General features: G+C 41.0%; 1 protein-coding gene across 1 annotated transcript; it reads left to right on the top strand.

Annotated features, from left to right (window-relative positions):
• The first annotated feature begins 1359 nt into the window (after positions 1-1359).
• On the top strand, positions 1360-6073 carry LOC123398373. The gene is made up of 12 exons (XM_045092851.1): positions 1360-1702; positions 1801-1953; positions 2034-2186; positions 2285-2448; positions 2900-3178; positions 3265-3395; positions 3533-3650; positions 3763-3855; positions 5172-5249; positions 5352-5439; positions 5525-5594; positions 5790-6073. The coding sequence occupies exons 1-11, from the start codon at positions 1477-1479 to the stop codon at positions 5557-5559; spliced, it is 1518 nt and encodes a 505-aa protein (XP_044948786.1). The 5' UTR covers positions 1360-1476; the 3' UTR covers positions 5560-5594; positions 5790-6073.
• Positions 6074-22451: the final 16378 nt, after the last annotated feature.

The following is a 22451-nucleotide window of genomic DNA, read 5'->3' as shown; positions in this document are numbered from 1 at the left end:
TTGGAGAGCTCACATTCAATTGAGGTCTCAAATTGACATTGTGACACCCAAATTTGACTTGGTCAACAGTTTTTCAAAATTCTCTTATTTAATTATTTTATTTATGCCTTTGTAGCACTATACTCCTTAGTTTTAAAGAGTCCACATTCAATTGAGGTCTTCAAGCTTCAATTAAAATCATCTGATTTTGACCGGGTCAACAATTTCTCAAAATTCACTTGTTCGATTCTTTAGACAAATACACTATGCTTCCTAATATGTTTGATTTAGGATTTTGACCGAACCAACAATTTTTTAAATCAATCAACATCAATCGGTCTATAAAAACATATCAATCACGCTCCTGCAGCCGTTGACGTAGATTTTTTTCCACACATACAAGGTTGATTAGCATATAATATAGAATCACATAACGAAAGGTCCATCAAATTACTAAATTATAAATAAAAATAAAACACACTATGCCATCTCCCCACACATCAAACGGAATATTCCATTAGTTTCAAGATATAAGGGGTATTAGTTTCTTGAAAAGTCAAAATTAAAACTTTGACCAAGTTAAAAGCAAAAATATCGACATCCACAATATTAAATAAGAAAATTCATTTAACGATGAACCTAATCACAACAATTTAATATTATGGATTTTGATATATATATATATATAATCAAATTTAAAATGTTTGACATTTTAGAAAGTAACACACACTGTATTTTAAAACAAAGTGATTTGATTTTTCAATCTAACAACGCAGCAAAGCGTGCCTAGTCCTTCTAGCCCTAAACCATACCTTACAAATCCCTAACCATACATAGCTAATACAAGTGCAAGCATCAACATTTTTTGAAAAAGTGGATGAACTAGGGTTTCTTCAAATTGGGTAAATGCAAAGATTTTAACCAATAAAAAGAAGGGAAAGGAAGGAGAATGCCACGAGACCTAGAAAAGAAAGAAGAACCACTGTAATTTGATTCAGATCCACATCCTTTGGGCACCAAATCAAAAGGAGGGAGAGAGGGGACGTGAGGGAACCAGAGAAAAAAGAGAGCCCTTTGGCTCGGGCTAGGCATTTTTTTACGTCGAAGGGGCATGACGCCCTTGGCGAGGGCGTCGTAGTTCCCAGCATGACGCCCTCAACTGGGGCGTCCTGTTGTGTGGATTGAGCCGAGCCTGCGTCGACACCGACATATGCCCCCTGGAGTTGAACGTCATGAAAATGAACTATTTTGTGAAATAATTTAATTTTAAACCGGACCTATTTGTATGCTGAACTTTTCAAGAAGGGACATATTTGTCTTTTCGCCTAAGAGGTGCCCCGAAAAAATAAAAATAAAATGCGTGTCAGTGTGTTTTGCAAAAAGAGATAGATAGAGAGAGAGAAACACAGACGGACGCACCCCTGGACGCGGACACGAGTCCCCAAAGCGTCATCCGGCCTCTCCGGTGCGGCGGCGGCGGCGCCGGAGGTGAGAAAGATGCCGAGGGCCGTCAGGATCCGCGGCGACGAGCTGGAGAAGACGGAGCGGGAAGCGAAGAGGCGAAACCTGACAGAGAAGGAGAAGGAGGAGGAGGAGGAGTCGACAGCTCTCCACCCCACGAGCCCTAGATCTCCCGGCGAGGTAGCTATTCGGACTTCCCATCCAAAGATACTGTTCGCGGTCTTCGAGCCTGATGACAGAACCCAGTTGGAAGCAAAACAAGGTGATTTTGCCCCCATGTTCCAACCTCTTTTGCTCCTTTGATCGTCACGACAGATTATCTAGGTGTTTACTTGTTCGTGCTTTCCGATGTTTCCGTAGATCGTGTGGTCGAATCCGTGGCGGAGGAGGAATCTTCTTCCGAGCCACTCAGCCCTCCGATCTACGAACCCTACCTTCCTGAGGAGCTAGCTGATGATCCGGACATACTCCATGATTTCAAAGACGCCAAGGCGAGGTACTACAAAGAACGCAGTAAGCCCCCCCCCCCCCCCCTCCCGGATTCTTTCTTCTCATCGTTAATTCCCAACCTGATGTTAATTTTCCTGGCATAGATCGTCGAATTCGCCTCTTCACCATGGACCATCACTACTATAAAGCACCATCCTGCCTGTTCAATCCCCATCTCTTGCTTCCTATTCTTGAGCCCGCAAGGGATGCAGCACTTCGTACTGCTAAATCTGTCATCTTGCTCTCATCCTTTGTCGGTGCGTATTTATTTATCTATTTAACATCGTACTGTACTTGCTTGTAAATTAGTATTTGAAAGCTGGCCAAATGTTTGCGGCTTTTGGTTCCTTTGCAGGGGATGACCCACTGAACAAGTGCTCTGGTTTATGGTTTCAAAGGGACGACCAGAGCAAGACCGCCCTTGTTTTGACGTCTGCTCAGCTCATTCGTGAAAAGAACCCAAAGAAGCCATCAGAGTGGAGGCAGCAGTGGACAGGCAAATATCTACGTGACGCTGAGGTGACCTTCCTAACATTCACTAGTCTCTTTTTCTCATCCTAATTTCAGCAAGTGCGTTTGTGCCACCGGATGATGGTACCTGAACTTAGGTAATGCATGCTTTAATTACCAGCTTCTTTTCAAATGAAATTGTGGTGGGGAGCCCTGCACTACTGTACAAGGAAAAAATATATATTCAACAGTCTATTTATCTACCCGCGTGACTCACTATTGCTTGTTTTATTTGTTTGTCTCTTCCATCTCAAATTAAATTATTTGTAATGCCTCCGTTGCCAAACCGTAGGCTAGTTACCGATAAAATGTGACATCATCTTCAACTTTGCTAGAGTAGAAAGTGAACCAGTATCTTCTGGCATTTGATTTTCATGATAGTGCATCTCTCAAAAATGTTTTCGTCAATAAAAGTTCTGTCAAAAATGAAGTGTCATAACTTTTGCCATCGCCGTTTTAGGTCTTTGTTCACTTCCTGGACAACACAGCTGCACCTGGCCGCCTCCTCTATCTCCAGGAGCATTATGAATTTGCTCTCTATGAGTTTGAAGTGGACAAACCAGTTCAGCTGCTTACTTTTACTGAGCGTGTGCGCTGTGGTCAAGATGTTTTACGACTTGGAAGAGATGAAAGTCTGGATCTTAGGATAAGTCATGGTATGGTGGCTCATAAGATTCCATCCCGGCATGAGCGATGCCACTATATGTATTTTTCTCGTGATCCATCTACTCGCCTACTGGTGCGTCGTATCTCAAATTTATGCTTTGTATTTTGATATTGCTATTACTACAAATTGTAATATTTGTCACTACTACAATGATATAGCTTCAAGATGATGGAGGGGCCATCATTGATTTAGAAGGGAAGGTGGTGGGTCTAGTTAACAACCATATTGTCGAGACTTTCGTACCTTCGTTCATATTGCACAGGTGCTTGGATTTCTGGAGAAGGTTCAAGTATGTATTTGCCCATTTTTCTCCTCAATTCTGTTTTAGTAGTCTTGCGTGATTCTAAATTCTTGTAAGGATATTGTTATCATGTTTTTCCTTAAATTTGTGTGATACTCATTTGGTCTCTGTTTTGTTTGGTATAGTTGTATGCCTCGCCTCCACCTTGGAATGGCGTTCACTTCAATCGAACATTTAGATCCTATCTGTATTGAGAGAATGACTCGTGATCATAACATCGAGTCCGGTCTTATTGTTGAGCAGGTATATATCGTGGTGCTTATTTTTCTTTTGTTTATTTCACTTTTGTGAATAATTTCTTCCAAAAACGTTTCTCATATGCATATTATGATGTAACCATGCTAATTTAAAATAGGTGTCTAAAGGATCGAATGCTGAGAAGATTGGAATTCGTGAGGGTGACGTTATTGAAAGCTTTAACGGAAAGTACGTTTCTACAACAATTGAGGTATGTGTATTTATTGAATTTTAGTTTTTATCTACATCCAGGTTTAGTTAATCTCTAATCCACCTTGGATTAATCTCCCACGTCCTATAACCGGTACCATGTATTATTGTATTCCTAGTTAAATAATTTAAAGAAGGACGTGCTAGTTGAAGCACCTTCTTGATTCACGCCTGGATAGATCAACTTTCAGGATGGATTGTTATTCTTGACGGTGTTACAGCCCAGGGGTGAACCTCTGTTTTCTGGTTTTATTTGTAGATTGATTGATGCCTTTAAGGCTTATACACGGCTGTCCAATATATGGACAACATCTACTTGATCCCCAAGTTGGATCAGACCCATTCCTAACAAAACTCCGAACCCTACCTAACAAACTTTGAATCTTTTCTGTCTTAAACAATCTACTTGCACTGTTCCTAAATACTCCCTCTGTCTGGAAATACATGTCGGAGAAATTGATGTATCTAGACGTATTTTAGTTCTAGATACATCTATTTTTATCCATTTCTCCGACAAGTATTTCCGGACGGAAGGAGTATAAGTCTTTTTAGAGATTTCAATATGGACTACATACTGAGCAAAATGAGTGAACCTACACTCTAAAATACGTCTATATACATCCGTATGTAGTCCTTATTGAAATATCTAAAAAGACTTATATTTAGGAGCGGAGGGAATAGTAATGATAAATCCCAGGCTGCAGGCTGTGCCCTAACCCTGCACACATAATGATGGCCCCACCTATGGTCGGCCATGACAAGTGTATGTTTTGTGCATATGTACCATGTAGGTAAGATTTGAAAAGAGCATTCAATACGTAGGGTGTAAATATGTTGAATTGTACACCTGGCTGGAGTATCTGGCATATGCACAGTTAATTCAGTAAAGGAGTATGCATATGCATTAAGAAGCATAGGGTACTCCGTTGATAATGATAAGTGTATACATAATTCTCGTTCATTTAATAGTATATGGAGTATGTTCTTTCCAAGGGAAGATATAATATTGTTCATTTGCTATTACTGGATTTGGAGTATGGATTATGGAGTGTGCTAGTTTAGTGGAGGTGCTTTTTATACGAAATATCTTTAGAGTTGTAGACATTATATATTTCAAAAATCACAGAACAAGGATATTGTAGTGGAGGTGCTTCTTGATGAAATATCTTGAGAGTTGTAGCCATTATATATTTCAAAAATCACAGAACAAGAAAAGAATCTCTCGAGAGGGAGAGATACGAGGGTGAGTACACTTGGTTGTATGGTATATTCTACATGTTTTTTATGTGACACTCTTTACTTCTGTAATTTCGCCAGTTGGAGCAGATGCTGATAGATATATGCTGGGATCATTTTCATCAAGGAAAATGTTTATATGAAGAAAAAGATGTTTCAGTAAGTTAATTACATATTATAACTATGGTAACTTAATTTATGCGGACGATAGCACTACGAAAAAGATGTTTCGGTATGTTAATTCTATGGATTGCTTTATAGGTGAAAATATTTGATGCTATCAAACATCACCGGAGAACTAGAAACTTGACTGTAATTGTATCGGATCTTGGAGAGGACATTGTGAAATGTAAACATCTCTCTATTATAAGTCATGTTTTTGCAGGAGCCAAAGATACATCTACTCTAATTGTGATGTTTTTTATTTGTTGTAGGCACTTACCCTTTCATGGGTAAAGAAGCAATGTGAGTCTCTTATGATTCTTGAGCTTGGGCCTGAGAGAGGTAAACATCTTTCTTTTTAACATAGTTCAGATTCAACACGTTTTAACTCAAATTCGAAAGTTGTAGATGATTGTCCTGTGCTGTAAACAACTTCATGAAGAAATCATCTGTTATTTCTCTTATCTCATTCTGTTTTAACTCAAATTCGAGAGTTGTTGAGGATTGTCCTTGTTGTTTATTTATTTATTTGTGTAGGTACTTGCCCGTTGCTGGCCTTCATGGATGAGTCAATGGAAATAACCCTTTAATGCCAATTGCAAATTCAACTTCGGCATAGTCTTTTTGTGTGTGCGTGTGTTCCCAGACAAAAACTTTAAATTGTGGGTGCCTTTGGACCGTAGAAGCAGCTTAGCTTAGAGCACATAATATGTATTTTCGAGCAGAGCAGAACCTGTATGCTAAATTGCTAATGGCTACTAACTTTGTACTAAAGTTAGTACAAAGTTCAGTCACTTAATTTGGGATGGAGGGAGTACTTATTTTGAGTCTTGTGAAACTCACATCATATCCCTATGCAAGTGTAGCAGCCGTGGATGATGAATTGAACCGGTTAATCATGCCAGTGCAATGTTTGGACCTTAGAAGCAGAATAGCTGTGGATGATGAATTGAAGTTGGAAGTTGGTAACTAATGCGAAATGTTTGCTGCATTGCCAATTCATTCCCCTTATATGTATGTGCAACCTTGCTGTGCAGGGTAAAGCTGAACAAATCTTTAATCTTCTACTCCCTCTGTTTCTAGATATTAGTCTTTTTAAAGATTTCACTAGGACTACATACGATGCAAAATATGTCTATATACATCCAAAATATAAGTCTTTTTAAAGATTTCACTTGAGGACTACATACGGAGCAAGATCAGTGAATCTATATTCTAAAATATGTCTATATACATTCGTATTTAGTCTTTTAGCGGAACATCTAGAAAGACTTATATTTAAGAACGGAGGGAGTAATTTGTAGTAATGTCTTCAAAAAAATTATATTTAGAAACGGAGGGAGTAGTTTGTAGTAAAGTTCTTAAAAAGACTTATATTTAGAAACGGAGGGAGTAGTTCACTATATATTTCCTTATTTTGGCTCGATGCTTTGCCAAAATGAAAAACTTAACTTGTTTCAACTTTCAAGTATTGTTTAGTAACTAGCTGATATCCATTTTGGCTCTAGGGTCCAAATGATCTTGAAATCTGGACCACTCCTCATACTAGAGATGTGTGCATCAAGCTGTATTCTGAGGTATTCTCTTTGTTTGAAACAGTACCATGGCCACGTCTGGTCCTCATTGAATGAGCACAAGTCTGTTTGTCAGTCGTTAGTCTAGACGGAGACAAGACGCTCATGTGTTTCGTCTTTTTGGTTTGTATCACTTTCAAATAATGAGCACGTTAGGCCGCAGTGAAACCTAAGCCAGCCACACTTTCCTAGTGCATTAAATCCTGGACTCCATGCTGTATTAATTCTTTCCGCCAATGGTTCGAACCATAATCCTTGAAAACAACATCAACTAGCTATGCATGGCAGCATTTCATGATCTGATGAAACTTTTCTACCCGTTCCGACAAGGCATTACTTGCTCCAAGCGATGGTTTCCAAGACATATTATGACCCACTCACATTCCAATAGCACCAATCTCTACTCAGTTTCGAGACTTGATATTACTGCCAACTTCATGTATCGGAAATATGTACTCCTAACCGTAAGTTCATTTCCAAGTTTACAACGGAGGGAGTAACATATAAGCTATATCATGTGTGTTAAACCCTTATTTGACTCAATTATTTGCTGCAAATCTACTAGGCAGATAAAATTCAAAAAACCTTGTTTCACTCAATCCTACAACACACACACTTCCCTTCCGTTGGGACCAAACCAAATACTCTCTGCACTAAATGCATTTTTATCTTCATTGTGGGCCTGCTTCAGTGTCACTGTTGAAAGAGTTCATAAAAATCAGCCCAACCACAATCCATCCCGTTCCATGTCAAGTATATGTACAAGTTGTTCGAATTAGAAACGCATTCACTGTTGGAGCAGTGCACTCCATCAACGCATGCTTCACCATCATGCTATATTGACTTACCACAAAAATTCAGATATGTTACCACAATTTCACGAGGACTTAGATTAAAAAAAATCATGGCATCAAGCAGAGAATATTTCTTACTACTCCAATCCGCATGGTTCGACATAGTTCTTAACCACGGTAGCCACTACTGCAATGGTGCCCTTGAAACCATACATTTTCCCCTTAGTTTCGATGGCAGAGTAAGCATGGCAAGGTGTGAGTAATAGTTATTACAGGGCCGCATTCACTAACCCATCCTGTCAAATTAGCTCCCGTACAAATCTGTACCATGGTTCAGTCTTTGTCCCTAATCATATTCCATCGGTACATACACGTGCATGGTAGACGGACGACAAGCTAACCCAACGCTCGACCTGACGGCTGGTTGCATCCGTCAGCGAGCCAACTGTACACTACAATGCCTACACCTTTTGACAGTTACAACTGCATTTCAAAACAACAGTATATGGTCAAAATGAGGCATTAGCTCAGATCCCCATGTGCACGTGGACCACCGGGATATAGAGAGCATATACATCCCAAAGCCAAAACGCCACTCCGAGTAACTAGTGCCTCCAATCCCAAGTACTCCCTCCATTCCTTTATATGAGATGCATTTTAGTTTTTGCTAAAATTTCACAACGTAAGGTATATTCTTCTGGTTCTCTAATTTCCATTTTAACTGTTCACCGCACACGTCTCCCCTAGAAAAAACCACGAATAACCCAAATTTACGCGTGAATCAGTCAGAAAACAAAATCTCAAGAAGTTAGTTACGAAAAAGAATCATGTGAGTCAACCTTCCAACAATTAGTTAAGGCATGTACAATGATTGATAAGACAATTTTATCTTAAGGCTTACATGTAATTTAGAGATGATGAAAAAACATGTCAACAATAGGTCATCTCTTAGTCTTATGCTCAACAACTAGTTATTTTTAATAATATGATAAGACACATTATGCTAAGAGGTCATTTCTTAAATAAGAGAAGACAAGACTTTTCTTATGATTTCTCTCTCCTTCGCATCAACGTTTATCCTACATGACACTCCTAAAATTACACCATTGTACATACCCAATCTCCGCTGCTTTTTTAGTTATTTGTTGTGTGTATGCCATTAATGGATTACCTCTTGATCTGCATGTGCAATCAAATGTGGATCAGATTCACCTAATTGATTTACCTGCTAATAATCATCAGATTAGTCAAGGTTAATTTCAACCCAAATTTTATATAATTACCGGGATTGGCCACCCTGCCAAAAATAATACACTTTACAAAAGAATAATGAAATACAAGCCTATTTAAACTTGTGCGCAATAGTCAAGGTGTGAGGGGTAAAATAAACAAAGGTATTAAAACCAACCGAATGATCTATCTAGGGCGTAAACTGCGTGCCACACGAAGTGGTTCTGATGATCCTACTGTTCAAGCTTCTGAATTCAGAAAATTTATAGAAGTTTTTTGTGGAAGTTTGTTGTGAGAAGTAGGACTGTAGGACATAAAAATACTAAGTCTTTTCATTTAAAAATTGAGAAAATCATTCCTATTTTGTTTATGCCGAAATCAAGCTATTTTTTTGCATTTCTTGCACTCCACTAGCTAACTTGGAGCAAATGTTTTGGTTTTAAGATGTTAGGATATGTTCAAATATGAGATATCATACATTTTCTTTTGGAAAAGGAGGATATACCCCCGACCTCTGCATCTGGGTGATGCATGCAACTATTTTATTAATTAATCACAAAGACCATTTAAGGTAATACTGTTGGAAATATGCCCTAGAGGCAATAATAAATTAGTTATTATTATATTTCTTTGTTCATGATAATCGTTTCTTATCCATGCTATAATTGTATTGATTAAAAACACAATACTTGTGTGGATACATAGACAAAACAGTGTCCCTAGTACGCCTCTAGTTGTTTAGCTCGTTGATCAAAGACGGTCAAGGTTTCCTGACCATAGGCAAGTGTTGTCACTTGATAACGAGATCACATCATTTGGAGAATCATGTGACGGACTAGACCCAAACTAATTAACGTAGCATGTTGATCGTGTCATTTTGTTGCTACTGTTTTTCTGCGTGTCAAGTATTTATTCCTATGACCATGAGATCATATAACTCACTGGCACCGGAGGAATACCTTGTGTGTATCAAACGTCACAATGTAACTGGGTGACTATAAAGATGCTCTACAGGTATCTCCGAAGGTGTCCGTTGAGTTAGTATGGATCAAGACTGGGATTTGTCACTCCGTGTGACGGAGAGGTATCTCGGGGCCCACTCGGTAATACAATATCACACACAAGCCTTGCAAGCAATGTGACTTAGTGTAAGTCACGGGATCTTGTATTACGGAACGAGTAAAGAGACTTGCAGGTAAACGAGATTGAAATAGGTATGCGGATACCGACGATCGAATCTCGGGCAATTAACATACTGAAGGACAAAGGGAATGACATACGAGATTATATGAATCCTTGGCACTGAGGTTCAAACAATAAGATCTTCGTAGAATATGTAGGATCCAATATGGGCATCCAGGTCCCGCTATTGGATATTGACCGAGGAGTCCCTCGGGTCATGTCTACATAGTTCTCGAACCCGCACGGTCTGCACACTTAAGGTTCGACGTTGTTTTATGCGTATTTGAGTTATATGGTTGGTTACCGAATGTTGTTCGGAGTCCCGGATGAGATCACGGATGTCACGAGGGTTTCCGTAATGGTCCGGAGACGAAGATTGATATATAGGATGACCTCATTTGTTTAGCGGAAAGTTTTTGGCATTACCGGGAATGTACCGGGAGTGACGAATGGGTTCCGGATGTTCACAGGGGGGGGGGGGGGCAGCCCACCACGGGGAAGCCCATAGGCCTTAGGGGTGACGCACCAGCCCTTAGTGGGCTGGTGGGCAAGCCCAAGAAGGCCCGTGCGCAGGAGATAAGAAAAATCAAAGAGAAAAAAGGGGAAGTGGGAAGGAAGGGAAGGACTCCACCTTCCAATCCTAGTTGGACTAGGATTGAAGGACGATTCCTCCTCCCCCCCTTCGGCCGAACCCCTTGGGGCTTCTTGAGCCTCAAGGAAAGGCCCCTCCCCTCCTCCTATATATATTGAGGTATTAGGGCTGATTTGAGACAACTTTGCGAGGGCAGCCCGACCACCTCCACGGTTTTTCCTCTAGATCGCGTTTCTGCGGAGCTCGGGCGGAGCCCTGCTGAGATAAGATCACCACCAACCTCCGGAGTGCCGTCATGCTGCCGGAGAACTCTTCTACCTCTCCGTCTCTCTTGCTAGATGAAGAAGTCCGAGATCATCGTCGAGCTGTACGTGTGCTGAATGCGGAGGTGCCGTCCGTTCGGCACTAGATCGGAGGGGATCGTAGGACGGATCGCGGGACGGTTCGTGGGACGGTTCGCGGGGCGGATCGAGGGATGTGAGGACGTTCCACTACATCAACCGCGTTTCTTAACGCTTCCTGCTGTTCGATTTACAAGGGTACGTAGATCGGAAATCCCCTCTCGTAGATGGACATCACCATGATAGGTCTTCGTGCGGGTAGGAAATTTTTTGTTTCCCATGCGACGTTCCCCAATAGTGGCATCATGAGCTAGGTTCATGTGTAGATGTTATCTCGAGTAGAACACAAAAGTTTTGTGGGCGGTGATGTGCGATTTGCTGCCCTCCTTAGTCTTTTCTTGAATCCGCGGTATTGTTGGATCGAAGCGGCTCGGACCGACATTACTCGTACGCTTACGAGAGACTGGTTTCATCGCTACGAGCAACCCCGTTGCTCAAAGATGACTGGCGAGTGTTGGTTTCTCCAACTTTAGTTGAATCGGATTTGACCGAGGAGGTCCTTGGAGAGAGAGGTTAAATAGCAATTCATACATCTCCGTTGTGGTGTTTGCGTAAGTAAGATGCGATCCTACTAGATACCCATGGCAACCACGTAAAACATGCAACAACAATTAGAGGACGTCTAACTTGTTTTTGCAGGGTATGGTTGTGAAGTGATATGGCCAATGATGTGATGTGATATATTGGATGTATGAGATGATCATGTTGTAATAGTTAATATCGACTTTCACGTCGATGGTACGGCAACCGACAGGAGCCATAGGGTTGTATTTAAACTAACGTTTGTGCTTGCAGATGCGTTTACTATATTGCTAGGACGTAGCTTTAGTAGTAATAGCATGAGTAGCACGACAACCCCGATGGCGACACGTTGATGGAGATCATGATGATGGAGATCATGGTGTGACGCCGGTGACAAGAAGGTCGTGTCGGTGCTTTGGTGATGGAGATCAAGAAGCACATGATGATGGCCACATCATGTCACTTATGAATTGCATGTGATGTTAATCCTTTATGCACCTTATTTTGCTTAGAACGACGGTAGCATTATGAGGTGATCTCTCACTAAAATTTCAAGACGAAATGGTGTTCTCCCCGACTGTGCACCGTTGCTACAGTTCGTCGTTTCGAGACACCTCGTGATGATCGGGTGTGATAGACTCAACGTCCACATGCAACGGGTGCAAAACAGTTGCACACGCGGAACACTCGGGCTAAACTTGACGAGCCTAGCATGTACATACATGGCCTCGGAACACAAGAGACCGAAAGATCGAGCATGAATCGTATAGTTGATATGATTAGCATAGAGATGCTTACCACTGAAACTATTCTCGACTCATGTGATGATCGGACTTGAGATAGTGGATTTGGATCATGTACCACTCAAATGACTAGAGATATGTACTTTTTGAGTGGGAGTTCTTAAGTAATATTATTAATTGAACTAATTATCATGAACATAGTCTAATGGTCTTTGCGAATTACGATGTAGCTTGCGCTATAGCTCTACTGTTTTATATGTTCCTAGAGAAAATTTAGTTGAAAGTTGATAGTAGCAACTTTGCGGACTGAGTCTGTAAAACTGAGGATTGTCCTCGTTGCTGCGCAGAAGGCTTATGTACTTAATGCACCACTAGGTGTGCTGCACCTCGAGCGTCGTCTGTGGATGTTGTGAACATCTGACATACACGTTTCTGATGACTATGCGATAGTTCAGTGCAAAATACTTAATGGCTTAGAAGCAAGGCGCTGAAGACGTTTTGAAACGTCACGGAACATAAGAGATGTTCTAAAGATATGAAATTGTGATTTCATGCTTGTGCCCTTGTTAAGAGGTATGAGACCTCCGACAAGATTCTTTGTCCACAAAGTAAAGGAGAAAAGCTCAATAGTTGAGCGTGTGCTGAGATTGTCTGAGTACGACAATCGCTTGAATCAAGTGGGAGTTAATCTTCCAGATGAGATAGTGATGGTTCTCCAAAGTCACTGCCACCAAGCTGTGAGAGCTTCGTGATGAACTATAACATATCAAGGATAGATACAATGATCCTTGAGCGATTCACAATGTTTGACACTGCGAAAGTAGAAATCAAGAAGGAGCATCAATAGTTGATGGTTAGTAAAACCACTAAGTTTCAAGAAAGGCAAGGGCTAAAAGGGATACTTCGTGAAACGACAAAACAATTGCTGCACTAATGAAGAGACCCAAGATTAAACCCAAACCCGAGACTAAGTGCTTCTGTTATGAGGGGAACGGTCAGTGAGGCGGAGCTACCCTAGATGCTTGGTAGATAAGAAGGCTGGCAAAGTCGACAGAAGTATATTTGATATACATGATGTTGATGTGTACTTTACTAGTACTCTTAGTAGCGCGAGGGTATTGGATACCGGTTCGGTCACTAAGTGATTAGTAACACAAAATGAAAGCTACGGAATAAACGGAGACTAGTTAAGGCGAGGTGACGATACGTGTTGGAAGTGTTTCCAAGGTTGATATGATCAAACGTCGCACGCTCCCTCTACCATCGAGATTGGTGTTAAACCTAAATAATTGTTATTTGGTGCTTGCGTTAAGCATGAACATGATTGGATCGTGTTTATTGCAATACAATTATTCATTTAAAGAGAATAATGGTTACTCTATTTGCTTCAATAATCACCTTCAATGGTTTATTGAATCTCGATCGTAGTGTTACACATGTTCATGATATTGGTGCCAAAAGATACAAGGTAATAATGATAGTACCACTTACTTGTGACACTGCCGCTTGAGTCGTGTTGGTATAAATTGCATGAAGAGGCTCTATACTGATGGATCTTTATACTCACTTGATTTTGAATCACTTGTGACATGCAAATCATACCACATGAGCAAGGCCTTGTTTTCATTGAGATGAGACAATATAGTAACTTGTTGGAAGTAATACATTTCGATGTATGCAGTCCAATGGGTGCTGAGGCACGCAGTGGATATCATTATGTTCTTACTTCAATGACGATTTGAGTAGATATAGGAGTATTTACTTAATGAATCACAAGTCTGAAATATTGAAAAAGTTCAATTCTGTTTCAGAGTGAAGTTCATCGTAACAAGAGGATAAACTGTCTATGATATGATCATAGAGATGATTATCTGAGTTGCGAGTTTTGGTACACAGTTAAGACAATGTGGAACTTGTTTCGCAATTCATGCCACCAAGAACACCATGGTGTGATGGTGTCATAGCCGCGACCTATTTGATATGGTGCATGCTATGATGTCTCTTATCGAATTACCACTATCATTTATGGGTTATGCATTAGAGACAACCGCATTCACTTTAAATAGGGCACCACATAGTTCTGTTGAGATGACAGAGGTTTAGAGAAATCTAAGCTGTCGTTTCTTGAAAAGTTTGGGGCTGCGACACTTATGTGAAAAAGTTTTGGTAAGATAAGCTCGAACCCAAAGTGGATAAATGCATCTTCATAGGATATCCAAAACAGGTGGGTACATCTCCTATCTCAGATCTGGAAGCAAAGTGATTGTTTCTAGAAACGGGTCCTTTCTCGAGGAAAGGTTCCTCTCGAAAGAATTGAGTGGGAGGGTGATAGAACTTGATGAGGTTATTGAACCATCACTTCAACCAGAGTGTAGCAGGGCGCAGGAAGTTGTTCCTGTGGCGCCTACACCAATTGAAGTAGAAAAACTGATGATGGTGATCATTGAGCTTGGGATCAAGTTACTAAAAACCTCGTAGGTCGACAAGGTCGCGTACGCTGCAGAGTGGTACGTGACCCTGTCTTGGAAGTCATGTTGTTGAACAACAATGAACCTGCGAGCTATGGAGAAGCAATGGTGGGCCCGGATTCCGACAAATGTCTGGAGGCCATGAAATCCGAGAGAGAATCGATGTGTGAGAACAAAGTGTAGACTTTGGAGGAACTGCTTGATGGTAGTAAGACTATTAAGTAAAGATGGATCTTTAAAAGGAAGACAGACGATGATGGTGATAAATCACTATTAAGAAAAGCTCGACTTGTCGCAAAGATGTTTCCGACAAAATCAAATAGTTGACTATGATGAGACTTTCTCACTCGTAGCGATGCTAAAAGTCTGTTAGAGTTATGTTAGTAGTTGCTGCATTATTTATGAAATATTGCACATGGGATGTCAAAACATTGTTTCCTTGACGTTTTCCTTGAGGAAAAATTGTATGTGATACAACCAGAAGGTTTTGTCGATCCTAAGGATACTAACAAGTATGCAAGCTCCAGCGATCCTTTAATGGACTGGTGCAAGCATCTCGGAGTTGGAATATACACTTTGATGAGATGATCAAAGATTTTGGGTTTGTACAAGGTTTATGAGAAACTTGTATTTCCAAAGAAGTGAGTGGGAGCACTATAGAATTTCTGATAAGTATATGTGGTTGACATATTGTTGATCAGAAGTAATGTAGAATTTCTGTGAAGCATAAAAGGTTGTTTGAAAGGAGTTTTTCAAAGGAATACCTGGATTGAGCTACTTGAACGTTGAGCATTAAGATCTATGGATATAGATCGAAACACTTAATAGAAGTTTCAACAACATGCATGCCTTGACAAGTTTTGGAAGGAGTTCAAAATAGATCAGCAAAGAAGGAGTTCTTGACTGTGTTGTAAGGTGTGAATTTTGAGTAAGACTCAAAACCCGACCACGGCAGAATAAAGAGAATAGACGAAGGTCGTCTTCTATGCCTTGGCAGTAGACTCTAAAGTATGCCATCCTGAGTACCGCATCTGATGTGTGCCTTGCAGCAAGTCTGTTAAGAGGTACAAAGAGTGATCCATGTTTAAATCACTAGCAACGTTCAAAGTTATCCTTAGTAACTAATGGATTAAGGAATTTTTTCTCGATTATGGAGGTGGTTAAAGAGTTTGTCGTAAAGGGTTACGTCGATGCAAGCTTTGACACTAATCTGAATAACTATGAGTAGTGAAACAGATTCGTATAGTAGAGTAGATATTTGGAGTATTTTCGAATAGCACGTAGTAGCAGCATCTATAAGATGACATAAATATTTGTAAAGAACACACGGATCTGAAAGTTTCAGAACCGTTGACTAAAACCTCTCTCACGAGGAAGACATGATCAGACCCCAGAACTATATGGGTGTTAGATTCGTTAGAATCACATGGTGATGTGAACTAGATTATTGACTCTAGTGCAAGTGGGAGACTGTTGGAAATATGCCCTAGAGGCAATAATAAATTAGTTATTATTATATTTCCTTGTTCATGATAATCGTTTATTATCCATGCTATAATTGTATTGATTGGAAACACAATACTTGTGTGGATACGTAGACAAAACACTGTCCCTAGTAAGCCTCTAGTTGACTAGCTCGTTGATCAAAGATGGTCAAGGTTTCCTAACCATAGGCAAGTGTTGTCACTTGATAACGGGATCACATCATTAGGAGAATCATGTGATGGACTAGACCCAAACTAATGAACATAGCATGTTGATCGTGTCATTTTGTTGCTACTGTTTTTCTGCATGTCAAGTATTTATTCCTATGACCATGAGATCATATAACTCACTGGCACCAGAGGAATACCTTGTGTGTATCAAACGTCACAACATAACTGGGTGACTATAAAGATGCTCTACAGGTATCTCCAAAGGTGTCCGTTGAGTTAGTATGGATCAAGGCTGGGATTTGTCACTCCATGTGATGGAGAGGTATCTCGGGGCCCACCCGGTAATACAACATCACACACAAGCCTTGCAAGCAGTGTGACTTAGTGTAAGTCATGGGATCTTGTATTATGGAACGAGTAAAGAGACTTGCCGGTAAACGAGATTGAAATAGGTATGCGGATACTGACGATCGAATCTCGGGCAAGTAACACACAAAAGGACAAAGGGAATGACATACGGGATTATATGAATGCTTGGCACTGAGGTTCAAACGATAAGATCTTCGTAGAGTATGTAGGATCCAATATGGGCATCCAGGTCCCTCTATTGTATATTGACCGTGGAGTCCCTCGGGTCATGTCTACATAGTTCTCGAACCCGCAGGGTTTGCACACTTAAGGTTCAACGTTGTTTTATGCGTATTTGAGTTATATGGTTGGTTACCGAATGTTGTTCAGAGTCCCGGATGAGATCACGGACGTCACGAGGGTTTCCGGAATGGTCCGGAGACGAAGATTGATATATAGGATGACCTCATTTGATTACCGGAAAGTTCTCGGCATTACCGGGAATGTACCGGGAGTGACGAATGGGTTCCGGATGTTCACCGGGGGGGGGGGGGGGCAGCCCACCCTGGGGAAGCCCATAGGCCTTAGGGGTGCCGCACCAGCCCTTAGTGGGCTGGTGGGCAAGCCCAAGAAGGCCCCTGCATAGCAGATAAGAAAAATCAAAGAGAAAAAAGGGGAAGTGGGAAGGAAGGGAAGGACTCCACCTTCCAATCCTATTTGGACGAGGATTGGAGGAGGATCCCCCCCGTTCGGCCGAACCCCTTGGGGATCCTTGAGCCTCAAGGCAAGGCCCCTCCCCTCCCTCCTATATATATTGAGGTATTAGGGCTGATTTGAGACAACTTTGCCACGGCAGCCCGACCACATACCTGCACCGTTTCTGCGGAGCTCAGGCAGAGCCCTGCTGAGAAAGATCACCACCAACCTACGTAGCGCCGTCATGCTGCCGGAGAACTCATCTACCTCTCCGTCTATCTTGCTGGATCAAGAAGGCCGAGATCATCGTCGAGCTGTACGTGTGCTGAACGCGGAGGTGCCGTCCGTTCGGCACTAGATCGGAGCAGATCGTGGGACGCATCACGGGACGGTTCGCGGGGCGGATCGAGGGACGTGAGGACCTTCCACTACATCAACCACGTTTCTTAACGCTTCTTGCTGTGCGAGCTACAAGGGTACGTAGATCGGAAATCCCCTTTCGTAGATGGACATCACCATGATAGGTCTTCGTGCGCGTAGGATTTTTTTGTTTCCCATGCGACGTTCCCCAACAAATACATCAGTAAGCCTGAAGCCACCATTTTGGCAACACATGTCGCTACTCCTATCCCTTGATGAAGGGGTGTGAATGTCTGAGTCAAATACCAAACAAGCATCGTACCAAAGTCTAACATATAAAGCCGGATGCCCCAGCAAGCCATAATGCTGGGACTGGGCCACAATTCGGGTTTGGCACACTCTCATAGGCCGTCGCCACCGTCTTTCACTGATCCATCTCTAGAGCAGTTACTCACGCACCAACCTTACCAGGCGTGCAATCGACGTCACCATGACATCAGACAACGCCACCATCCTGCATGTATCGCCGTTGACGAAACTTTGGAGCGCCATGCAGTTGGGATCCACCGCCGGCCTTGCGGTAGATGTAACACTGCTCCTCCTCTTGTCCCCTCCAGCTAGCACTTGCTCCAAAGTGATGCGCCCATAAGGGAGAGCGACACTAAATGTGTCATCATCATACGATCCAGGAGGCCGAGATCTAGGGTTTCCCCGGAGCAGCCCGGGCATGATGACGCAAACTGCAAGGATGATGCCTCGACAAGGAAACCACATCGGAGACACCGGCATGACCGTTGTCGGTGCGATTTTCGTGGAAACATCGTGCTACAAAATAGGAGACTTGATACCATAGAACAAAAGTTTGATGTCCTTTGCATAAGGGATAGCAAGTTTGTAAAGGGGATTGGATCCCTTATGACCGAGGATGATAACACTTGATCATATGCATTATGCCTAGCTAGGGCATAAAACAATAGCGCTAGTTAGGAGGCAACCCAATAATTATATTTAATTTTAATTTTCTTACTTTATGTTTGCGTGTCATAATATGATTATTTATACTGTAATGATTGTGTTTTTGTGTTTAAATTAGTATTTGTGACACGTAAAGCCTTTGGGATGACTTGCATGATGAGTAGAATTGATACGGTGCAAAAACACAAACTTTAGCGTCTAGTGCATAATTTCTCTGATTTTACTGGAAATTGTTTTTGATCTATTTTTTTTACAAATTATTTCTATACAAATTCCCCAAGTATGCCTAATGTTTCAGAATGTTTGGGGTTACATGTAACATCCCAAATTTTGGAATGTTAATATAATTACTAGATTGATTGTTTGTTTGTCCGAGTGATTGAAACTTGAGTGAAATTTGAAACGTTTTAAAACTTTCGATTGAGAGGGAATAAAATGAATTTCCCCTTTTTCGTGTGAATTCAAATTCATCCATTTAAAATCAATGAGAGAAGATAACATGACTTCTTCAACTATAAAGAACTTGAGTCATGGTGGCATTTGAATTTCTTTCGGTATTTGATTCGAATTTTTTTTGGCACAAGATTTGAACCACAAAAATTTTCCTGACAAATACTTGCCAAGCAAGAAATGAGAGGAGGTGACATGACACCCCAAAAAAATAAAAGTCAGTAGAAAAAGAGTGCCAAAATTTAAAGACAAAAGTTGGATTTTTATTGGATTTAAAATAAATAAATTTATAAAGTTTTATTTTGTGAACGGTTAGCTTCGAGGAAGGTCCCATGGCGCCAGATCCTTGCTTTCCCCGATCTCCGCATCCTTTCCTTCCACTCGCCTCCCGTCGCCCTATAAATGATCCCCACCCCCTCCTCTCTCCATTTTTACCAAGACCCGTGCCTCTCCTCGCCTCTAGCAGCGCCAACCACCTCGCCGGAGATCCTGCTCAGGCCGAAGCCAGGAGCTCCTACCGCGCCACCTCCCTTCGCCCTAGGACCCTCGTGACGCTACCAGGATGACGCCCGAGATCCCCTCCGCAACCTGGACCACCCCGCCGCCCCTACACCACCAGAGCCACCTTCCCATCGTCTTCTCCAACTTCGGCGACTAACTCCGGTGAGCTTCAAAAAAAATCTCGTAACAGTTTTTTTCCAGAAAAAGAGCAAATTTATAAAATTCATATCTATTAGTATTTAACTCCAATTTAGGTGATTCTTTTTTGCGTTGAATCACAAATTTTATGTAGTTTATGTAGATATAAAATTTGACCATGTTTGAAAATTTAAATTTTGCATTTAAACAGATTTGCTTTAAATCTTGTTTTGTTAATATCCGGAGTTTAAAAATAGATTTTTAATTGATTCTTGTTGCTACTAATCACTAGTTATTTTATTTATTAGTAGGTAAAATTTCAGAAGTTTTGGAATATATTAACTCATTATTTCATGTAAAACAGATTCTGTTTTAGTTCGTTTAGGATTATTGCTATTTCTCTTGCTATAATTGTTTTTAATTTATTTTGTTTCATACTTGTGAAAGGTTATATTTTGTTTTTCTGTTAGTTAATAGTAGGTTTTCAACAACAACAAAATTTTATTTTATTTGATAGCATGAAATCAATTCTAGTTCGGTAATAATTTGCAAATTGATTTCGTTGCTAGTTTGATGTCCTATTTGAAAATACTTTCAAAATAATATAGTTTTATTAAAAATACTTTCTGTTATCTTAGTTAATTTTATATTTTATTTTCTGTTATTTTACTATTATAGTGTTTTATTTTCTGTTATATTTAATTAGAACAAAAAAAACTATTTTGTGATTGTTGTAGTAGAAGACTCCCTAGTTTCCCTTCGAACTTTATTTCGGATTCTCGTTTGATTTGATTTATTGGTTAAATTATATTTTTTGTGGTGATATTGATTGCTAGGAAGATTGCTAGTATGATTGCTTATATGAATACTATGTTTGATTATATAGATTTCATTGGAGAGTGACGAATAGTTCTATCAAGTTATTTCTTGAGAACGATATCTATCTCCATCAACCTTACGAGGCAAGTCACGTTGATCATGTTTTTACCTATGTTTTATATGCATTGTAGCTCTACCTTCTTCACCTAAATTGCATGCAAGTAGGCACTTGGAAACTTTGGTTATTGAGTAGTATGTTATGATAGGCATCCCTAAACCCTTGTTACTTTTACCGGGGCGTTATTTTTGCTATGCTCCTAGTAGACGGGGTTTGGTTGAGTGTTTATCATGAGTGTTGTGAGAAACTTAATAATCAAGACCCGAAGACTCCAAGACTTGCAAGACCTCAGAATGAAATATACCTATGGGTGAAGGACGGTTCAGATGGGCTCCCTAGGAAAAACCAGCGGGGGACCCGGGATGCATGGAGAAGCGCCATGACATCTTGCGGAAAGCTTCACCAAGGCTCAAAGAGATGGATGGATATTTCAAGACCCAAGGCTTACATGCACAACCACAAGTCATTATGGGCTCTGGCTTGGTTGGACAACGTGGTGACTCTGGACGGGCGGTGCTACGAAATGGTAGGATTGGATGCGCACCGACAGATGCTCAGAGGAACCCGTTGAAAGACCATGTTTTGATCATCCGGTTCTCAAACACCCTGAAGTGCGATTAGCCGTGTCCACGGTCATGGACAACTTGAGCCGAGGGAACTGAAGTTATCAGGAATTCTCAACACCATTTATTATTGATGTGGGTAATATTGATAACTTGGGTATGAGAAATGTTTGGTGGAACCTTTCTCATTAACAACCAACAATGTAGTAATATTTTAATTTTACCTCTCTCTTGTTGTAGGAAAATTTGCTTTACGCAAAACTTAAACTACAACCCCACCTGCCATATATGCATATAGTATAGAGATGATATTTTCACCCTCTCTTTTGTGACTTGCCGGCATATTCAATATGCTGACCTACTCGGCTGCAACGTCTTATGTTGCAGATACTTTCTTCGATGAGTAAGAGTATGATTTAGGGTTACGGTCTGCACTCAACCTGCCGTTGGTGTTTATTGGGACTCCACCCCCTTTGACTGTTTCCGCTGAGATTTTGAGGTATATATTAGTTTTACGTTATTTACATGTGATTGCACTTTGATATATACATTGATGTATTGTTTGTGCCAGCATACTGATCCAGGGATGGCACAGATACATAGAGGCTTGATTTGTTTTGGGTCGGGTCGCTACATTACAGAAGTATGGCAGTTAACTATATTTTTAAAGACAATTCTGTTTTAGACAGATTGTATTTTTGCTTGCATAGTTTGCTTGTTTCGATGATGCCATGGATTATTTCACGGGGTATAAGTCATGAAGAAGTTAGAATACAGTACCTTATATGATAATAAAATATGAATCCATTTGTAACAGTACTTGTCGGGGTACACAAATAGGGGTGTTTATTTCCCGTGACTTGTGCACGCATGACAAGCCACCGACCTGTCGGTATATGGTTGCTCGGGAATGCTACTACTCCATCAAGACTTGGCCCGGTCCAGAAAAGCCACTCTACAAGAGGTCAAGGAGCGCATCTAGAAGACCAAGACCTGGCAAGGCACCTCCCGAGCAAGTGCGGGCCAGCCTTCCACCGCTCCACCTCATCGCTACACCAGACACCTATCGA

The sequence above is a fragment of the Hordeum vulgare genome, chromosome 5H, assembly GCF_904849725.1.
Source record: "Hordeum vulgare subsp. vulgare chromosome 5H, MorexV3_pseudomolecules_assembly, whole genome shotgun sequence".
Taxonomy (NCBI): Eukaryota; Viridiplantae; Streptophyta; class Magnoliopsida; order Poales; family Poaceae; genus Hordeum; species Hordeum vulgare.
The sequence above is the reverse complement of the archived record's forward strand: the minus strand, read 5'-3'. Positions and strand labels throughout refer to the sequence as shown.